The following is an 8,825-nucleotide window of genomic DNA, read 5'->3' as shown; positions in this document are numbered from 1 at the left end:
ATAAAAAGAATATAAAAGAGGCTATTGAGATAATTAATCATTTGTTTATTTTTGACAAATAAATTACTTGTCAACGGCCAAACAAATTGTTGATATTAAAATAATTAATTATTATAATAATGATAAATATTTGTAAGGACAGTCAATAATAAATAATAAACCACTACTTGATGATCTGATGGTAAAAAAGAAAAAGAGTACAATATAGGTTTCTGGGTTCGAATCCCTCTAAACATTAATAAGAGTGACTATTGAAAAGATTTACTTGATCAGGACCCAAATATGAATTAGTTTATATTTTAGATACACGCAAACTATTCAAAAAAAAAAAATTAAATAATCCATCTAATAATATCACTTCTGTTTTTTTTTTTTTTTTTTTTTAATTTGTTTAATACAATATAATTTGATTCATTTAAGAGTCCATTATAAATCGAGATAATGTTACCATAAATATGGCACAATTTAATAACACCAATACACCATGGACATTGGATGCAGTTGACAACGACAGAGAAGAGGGCAACAACCTCATAACAAGGGAAAGTTCCAAAGCAATCCAAAGTAACCTAAACTACGCGTTTTGAACACGGATTTACCCAATTTACCCTAAATCGTTGAGTCCACTCATCTATCCAACTCACACCACCCTGATTTGAAGTTTTTAACCTACTCTGCGACCCAAACTCTACCCAATCAAATCATCTTCATTACGTGTCAACATCACGCTTCAACCCACACTATGCTCCTTCCTTTCTCCTACTTATACCCTCCCCATAAGAAACTATAAAAATATCTTCATATAAAATCACCTGTGTCTTTCTCTCTCTCACATCGACTCCCTCAGACGACTTTGTCCTAGAAGCAACAACACCAAGATCCCTCTTCTTCACCCAACCTTTCAATTCCGATAATGAGTTACTACAATCAGCATCAGCCCCCCGTTGGCGTCCCTCCTCCTCAAGGTTCCACTCTCAGTTTAATCTTATTCTTAGTTTATTTATTCTTGGTTGGATTTCATATGGGTTTTTTTTTTATATTTTCGATCCTTTTTCTATTTCATCAAGTCCTAAGCGATTTAGGTTTTCTGGGATCTGTTGTAATCGGATCTGGGGAAGTTAGTATGAGGAATCTCTTGTGTTCGATTTTATCAGTAATTGTTGTTGATTTTGTTTGGAAACACGTTAGGTTACCCACCGGAAGGATATCCTAAGGACGCCTATCCGCCTCCGGGATATCCACCCCAGGGATATCCTCCTCCCCAGCAAGGATATCCTCCTCAGTACGCGCCTCAATACGCCCAGCCTCCGCCTCAACAACAAAAGCAAAGCACTGGTTTCATGGAAGGATGGTATGTTTTCTCTCTATCACAAATTTTATGTGACTCCTGGTTAGATCTGAGTTAATAACTGGGTAGCTAACAAACTCGCGCAGTAGGTGGCAAGTGAATAGAATAGGTGGAAGATCATGCCCGTGTTTGACATAAAGAAAGACTCCATTCACGAGATATGGATTGTGTCAGTTAAAGGGTCTTTTGGTCATTTAAATTATTTGTTGTTAATATCTAGGCTTTTGTTTACTTTTTGATGGTTTCGACAAATTTTAACTTTGTTATATCCTTATTGTCGGTTTGGGTATTCCTAGGAACGAACCGCATTGCGTGTCTAATACAATTTGAATTTTGGAATGAATTAATTATAATAATGTTATCATTTTTGTGACATGTGCAGCTTGGCTGCTTTATGCTGTTGCTGCCTGTTGGATGCCTGCTTCTGATGAGAAATGGCTTTCGGTCGAACTGCAATTTGATCCCATAATTGTGTTGTTTAGATCTTGATATTCTATTGTGTAATTGTCTTTTTTTTTTTTATTTGGGTTTTAATTTTGATAATAATATTGGAACAATTGCTTGGAAGTGAAACCATTTAAATATTTTCGTTTATGTTGTTGGACATATTATGGAGATTCTCATATGTTTTGTTTATTATTTTATCAAAGTAAACTGGCTAGAGACAGATGTGTTTTTAGAATGTTTGGTTGGAGTCTTGTTTTTTTTTTTCTAGTACACAGAGAATTTCCTTTCTTATCGAGGAAACATTTAAAAGGAGAAAAATCTGGTAAAGTGAAAGAGGGAGTAGGCATGTTTGCACGTGTGGATAACAGAACCCAATTATGGGTCTCCATGTGAATAGACACGTCATATGTTGGGTCCTACCTTATATATGAAGTTAACCTTTATTTGTGTAATGTGTTTATGAAAATTTATAGGTCATCTTTGGTTCATTATTCTTGTCCATATATTTAATCCTATTCTATAAATAATCTTTGACATATTATTCTAAAAATATTACCTAATTTTTTTAATTATTTTTAGACTCTATAAGATTATTAATTTCATTAAATGCCCCTTGAAAAAAAAGTTAAAAAAATAACAAAAACACTCTTATGACCCATACTTGTCAGATTCTGGCGATCACTATCGGTGGTGATAGTCGGAATTTGTCGCAATGGTGAATTACCGATCGGAGATGGTCGGTAATTCATCGATCTGGCCAGAAGCGACGGCCAAAGAACTGGTCGTCGTTGAGGGTCAACGATGACAAAATCTTGGCCATCGTTGATCGAAAACGACGGTCATATCTTTGGCTGTCGCTGATGATCAAAGATGGTCATGGTTTTGGCCTTTTTCGACCGTCGACTACCATAGCAGGTTGTAGATCTGGTTTTGTTCGGTCAGATTCGTGGTGGATATGGTTGGAAAAGGCCATAACGACGCGTTACGACATAAATCTGATTGGTCTGTGTCGTAACGCGATTTTTCGACCAGATTTCGACGGTGGTGGTCGGAATCTGACACTGCAAGTAATAGGGGTATTTTTGTTATTTTATATGTTAGGGTGTTTAATTAAATTAATAAACTTATAGATTTTTTTATAAATTTTTAAATTTTATTTTATAATACTCTTCTATATAACTACTTAATATTATTTCCAAAATTCTACTAAAATAATGAGCCATCGCACCCATAAAGATTTTTAACGAATTGTATTTTAGAAATAATTAATGGAATCTTCAGTGGGAATATGATTTATGGTCCTATGGACCACCGCGATAATGGAATGAGTTTTTATACAGTGACGTGATGGTGATTATTTTGTATTTGTTTGCGTGTGTAATGCATCCATCTATCAGAAGATCCATCGTGTCACGCAACCCAAGTTTTAAAAATTAGTCTTTTATCTTTTTTAATAGTTTTTGAAATTGGATAAAGACGCAGCTTCCACTTTTATCAAAATCAAAAGTATTTTTGGTGAATCAATTAATTGACAAGAACAGCATCCCCCTACTTTATTTGAAGGATAATGGTGCTGGGTTCATCAGACTTGGCAACTTTATTTGAAGGATCCTTGCTTAAACAAGTGATCAAATCTGCCAAAAGGGTGTTTTGTAAAGGCACAGTTTTTCAGTTCGAAAACATGTAATTGACAAGAGTATATTAAAGAATCTTTCGGTATTATCTCTTAAATTCCCTAAACGATTAAGAAAGTATCAGTAAGTCCTCGCAATTAGTACAAATAATCAACTGCCTCTCTTCACATTTCATAAAAGCATTACTTATCTCTCCCGAGTATAGTCAAAGTGAAATTTAAGAGGGATAAATGCGTAATTTTAATCGGAGGTTTTAGCTCTTTCCATGACACCAAGTTATATGGGAGCTTAATCTCCTTCAAAGTCATATTTCGATGAAACGAGGTAGCAAGAGCAAGAAGTCTAGGTGGTGGTCCGTCATGAAGTGGCCAAAATTATTTTAAATTATGCCAAAAAAAATTAAATTTTATTGCTTCAGTTTGGTTAATGTACTTGGGATTATGAGAAATTTAAGAAATAAAGAATATATTTATTGGCTGATCAATGAAACATTTATATCAAAAAACCGGTTAAGTCAGAATTCTATCCAACTATAAATGAGGCAACTACACTCTTATTTTTAATGGTTACCTTCTTTCAATTAATAAATTTATTTTTTATTTTAATTATGAAAGGAGCTGGCCCGCGTTTGGTTTGTCTTCAACTGGTCTTACATCAAAATAAACAACTTATATTTCATTTGAAAACATGAAGGATAGTTTTACTCAAACAAATTTACGAATTTAGAAGAGCAAACAAAAGAGAGGTAAACCCTAAATCCCAAAACAGAGCAAACAAATTTGCAGTTTCCTTCATCATTTTGCTCTAAAATCTTCCTCAATTCACCGTCGATCATCTACTCTTTGTTGTCACTCGTCAGCTCCTCTTCCTCATTAGGTACGTCGATCTCTTCTCCTTTCAATGCTTTCATCTCTCTTTAACCTCTGTATTTCATTTCTAATTTTTTATTTCCTCATTCAACAACAGCCTAGAGCCTTTAGCCTTGTTTCATCAGAGATGGAGGTTTGCTTTCATTTTCGGTAGTAGCTCATCTTCGTTATGTTTGTCGAGCTCTTCCTTTCTTTTGAGAACTGCATGCCATTAATTGATTTGAGAACTGCATGCCTTCAGCCTTGTTTGTGTTTTTGTTTGAAGTAAATGAATGGAGGTGTTGATTATGGTTGTGGTGGGAGGTTAATCTCCATATTCTTGAAGAAATGAGATTGGAGGTATTCTAATGTAGGTGGTGGTCGGTCATGAAGTGGCCAAAATTAGTCTAAATTATGTCAAAAAAATTTAAATTTTATTGCTTCGATTTGGTTGATGTACTTGGGATTAGGAGAAATTTAAGAAATAAGGAATATATTTATTGGTGGATCAATGATACATTTATATAAAAAAACTGGTTAAGTCAGAATTCTATCCAACTATAGATGGGACAATTCCACTCCTATTTTTACTGGTTACCTTCTTTCAATTGATAAATTCATTTTTTATTTTAATTATGAATGGAGCTAGCCCGCGTTTGGTTTGTCTTCAATTGGTTTTACATCCAAATAAACAACTTGTATTTCATTTGAAAACATGAAGGATAGTTTTACTCAAACAAATTTGCGAATTTAGAAGAGCAAACAAACAGAGGTAAACTCTAAATCGCAAAACAAAGCAAACAAATTCGCGATTTCCTTCGTCATTTTGCCCTAAAATCTTCCTTTTCACTATCGATCATCTCCTCTTCGTTGTCACTTGTCAGCTCCTTTTCATCGTCACTCGTCAGCTCCTCTTCATAGTCACTCTTTAACTCCTCGTCATTGTCAGGTACGTTGATCTCTTCTCCTTTTAATGTTTTTATCTCTCTTTAACTTCTGCATTTCATCTCTCATTTCAGATTTCCTCCTTCAACGACAGCCTAGAGCCTTCAGCCTTGTTTCATCAGAGGTGGAGACTTGCTTTAATCTTTGGCAATAGCTCATCCTTGTCGTCAGCTCCAGCTCATCTTCGTCAGGTTTGTCGAGCTCTTCCTTTCTTTTGAGAACTGCATGCCATTAATTGATTTGAGAACCGCATGCCTTTAGCCTTGTTTGTGTTTTTTGTTTGAAGTGAATGAATGGAGGTGTTGATTATGGTTGTGGTGGGATTCTTGATAAAACGAGGTTGGAGGTATTCTAATGTTAATGTAGGTGGTGGTCGATCATGAAGTGGCCAAAAAAATATTTAAATTTTATTGCTTCGGTTTGGTTGATGTACTTGGGATTAGGAGAAATTTAAGAAATAAGGAATATAACTATGAGCAATACTACAGTTGCCGAATAATGTGCATCGAATTCATGCACTGAATAACGTGACGTCATCTTGTTTTCTTAAAAAAAAAAATTCATAATTAATCGATGGTCAGAATGATGTCATGTCATTCAGTACATGAATTCGGTGTGCATTCTTCCGTAATTATATTATTTTTCGGTAATTATATTATTTTCCTATAATTATTGGTGGATCAATGAAACATTTATATCAAAAAACTGGTTAAGTCAAAGTTCTATCCAACTACAGATGGGACAACTCCACTCATATTTTTACAGGTTACGTTCTTTAAATTAATAAATTCATTTTTTATTTTAATTATGAATGGAGCTGGCCCGCGTTTGGTTTGTCTTCAACTGGTTTTACATCAAAATAAACAACTTGTATTTCATTTGAAAACATGAAGGATAATTTTACTCAAACAAAATTTAGAATAGCAAACAAAGGAGAGGTAAACCTTAAATCCCAAAACAGAGCAAAGAAATTCGCGATTTCCTTCGTCCTTTTGCCCTAAAATCTTCCTCTTTTCACTACTAATCATCTCCTCTTTGTCGTCACTCGTCAGCTCCTCTTCATTGTCACTCATTAACTTCTCTTCATCGTTAGGTACGTCGGTCTCTTCTCCTTTCAATGCTTTCATCTCTCATTTCCGATTTCCTCCTTCAACGACAACCTAGAGCCTTCATCCTTGTTTCTTCAGAGGTGGAGCTTGCTTTCATCTTCGACAGTAGCTCATCTTCGTCTTCAGCTCCAGCTCATCTTCGTAAGGTTTGTTGAGCTTTTCCTTTCTTTTGAGAACTACATGCCATTAATTGATTTGAGAACTGCATGCCTTCAACCTTGTTTGTGTTTTTGGTTTAAAGTAAATGAATGGAGGTGTTGATTATGGTTGTGTTGGGAGCTTAATCTCCATATTCTTGATGAAACGAGGTTGGGGATATTCTAGTGTAGGTGGGGGTGTCGGTCATGAAGTGGCCAAAATTAGTCTAAATTACGTCAAAAAAATTTAAATTTTATTGCCTTGATTTGGTTGATGTTATGATGTACTTGAGATTAAGAGAAATTTTAATAAATAAGGAATATAATTATTGGTGGATCAATGAAACATTTATATTGAAAAACCGGTTAAGTCAGAGTTCTATCCAACTATAGATGGGACAACTCCACTTCTATTTTTATTGGTTACCTTCTTTCAATTAATAAACTCATTTTTTATTTTAATTAAGAATGGCGGTGGCCCGCATTTGGTTTGCCTTCAACTAGTTTTACGTCAAAATAAACAACTTGTATTTCATTTGAAAACATGAAGGACAGTTTTACTCAAACAAATATGCGAATTTAGAAGAGCAAACAAAACAAAGGTAAAACCTAAATCCCAAAACAGAGCAAACAAATTCGCGATTTCTTTCATCATTTTGCCCTAAAATCTTCCTCTCTTCACCGTTGATCATCTCCTCTTTGTTGTCACTTGTCAACTTTTCTTCATCATCACTCGTCAGCTTCGCTTCGTCGTTAAGTACGTCGATCACTTATCCCTTCAATGCTTTCATCTCTCTTTAACCTCAGAATTTCATATTTCATTTCCAATTTCCTCCTTCAACGACAAACAAGAGCCTTCAGCATTGTTTCATCCGAGGTGGAGGCTTGCTTTCATCTTCAGCAACAACTCATCTTCATCGTCAGCTCCAGCTCATCTTCCTCGTCAGCTCCAACTCATCTTTGTCAGGTTTGTCGAGATCTTCCTTTCGTTTGAGAACTGCATGCCATTAATTCATTTGAGAACTGCATGCCTTGAGCCTTGTTTGTGTTTTTAGTTTGAAGGAAATGAATGGAGGTGTTGATTATGGTTGTGGTGGGAGCTTAATCTTCATATTCTTGATGAAACGAGGTTAGGGGTATTCTAGTGTAGGTGGTGGCCGGTCATGAAGTGGCCAAAATTAGTCTAAATTGTGTCAAAAAAAAATTTTAATTTTATCATTTCTGTTTAGTTGATGTACTTGGGATTAGGAGAAATTTAAGAAATAAGGAATATAATTATTGGTGGATCAATGAAACATTTATATTGAAAAACCAGTTAAATCAAAGTTCTATCCAACTATATATGGGACAACTCCACTCCTATTTTTATTGGTTACCTTCTTTCAATTAATAAATTCATTTTTTATTCTAATTATGAATGGAGCTGGGCCGCGTTTGGTTTGTCTTCAACTAGTTTTACATCAAAATAAACAACTTGTATTTCATTTAAAAACATGAAGGATAGTTTTGCTCAAACAAATTTGCGAATTTAAAAGAGCAAAGAAAACAGAGGTAAACCCTAAATCCCAAAGCAGAGCAAACAAATTCTCAATTTCCTTCACCATTTTGCCCTAAAATCTTCCTTTCTTCACCGTCGATCATCTCCTTTTCGTCGTGACTCGTCAGCTCCTCTTCATCGTCACTCATAAGCTCCTCTTTGTTGTTAGGTACATCAATCTATTCTCCTTTCAATGCTTTTATCTCTCTTTAACCTCTGCATTTCATCTCTCATTTCCAATTTCCTCCTTCAACGATAGCCTAGAGCCTTTAGCCTTGTTTCATCAGAGGTGGAGGCTTGCTTTCATCTTCGACAGGAGCTCATTTTTGTTGTCAGGTCCAACTCATCTTCGTCAGGTTTGTCGAGCTCTTCCTTTCTTTTGAGAAGTGCAATCCTTGAGCCTTGTTTGTGTTTTTGGTTTGAAGTAAATGAATGGAGGTGTTGATTATGGTTGTGGTGGTAGCTTACTCTCCATATTCTTGATGAAACGAGTTTGGGGGTATTCTTGTGTAGGTGGTGTTGTGACTGTTGTCGGTCATGAAGTGGCCAAAATTAGTATAAATTATGTCAAAAAATTTTAAATTTTATTGCTTCGATTTTGTTGGAGGACTTGAGATTAGGAGAAATTTAAGAAATAAGGAATATAATTATTGGTGGATCAATGAAACATTTATATCGAAAAATCGGTTAAGTTGGAGTTTTATAAAACTATAGATTGGACAACTCCACTCCTATTTTTACTGGTTACCTTCTTTCAGTTAATAAAATCATTTTTTATTTTAATTATGAATGGGGCTAGCCCGCGTTTGGTTTGCCTTCA

General features: G+C 34.9%; 1 protein-coding gene across 1 annotated transcript; it reads left to right on the top strand.

Annotated features, from left to right (window-relative positions):
* Positions 1 to 785: 785 nt before the first annotated feature.
* Positions 786 to 1,954, top strand: LOC116146335 (cysteine-rich and transmembrane domain-containing protein WIH2-like). Its single transcript, XM_031431746.1, has 3 exons — positions 786 to 965; positions 1,189 to 1,351; positions 1,731 to 1,954. Exons 1-3 carry the CDS (start codon positions 914 to 916, stop codon positions 1,774 to 1,776), a joined length of 261 nt encoding a protein of 86 aa, XP_031287606.1. The 5' UTR covers positions 786 to 913; the 3' UTR covers positions 1,777 to 1,954.
* The last annotated feature ends 6,871 nt before the right edge of the window (positions 1,955 to 8,825 follow it).

This window comes from Pistacia vera, unplaced genomic scaffold (genome assembly GCF_008641045.1).
Source record: "Pistacia vera cultivar Batoury unplaced genomic scaffold, PisVer_v2 Contig476, whole genome shotgun sequence".
Lineage (NCBI taxonomy): Eukaryota > Viridiplantae > Streptophyta > Magnoliopsida > Sapindales > Anacardiaceae > Pistacia > Pistacia vera.
This window is presented reverse-complemented; position numbering and strand designations above follow the sequence as displayed.

Bases quoted from the DNA above. Each gene is read 5' to 3' on its own strand.
- LOC116146335 (XM_031431746.1), top strand. From the start codon at position 914: ATGAGTTACTACAATCAGCATCAGCCCCCCGTTGGCGTCCCTCCTCCT. The intron at 966-1,188 runs GTTCCACTCTCA...GAAACACGTTAG, and splicing joins TGGCGTCCCTCCTCCTCAAG to GTTACCCACCGGAAGGATAT. The intron at 1,352-1,730 runs GTATGTTTTCTC...TGACATGTGCAG, and splicing joins ACTGGTTTCATGGAAGGATG to CTTGGCTGCTTTATGCTGTT.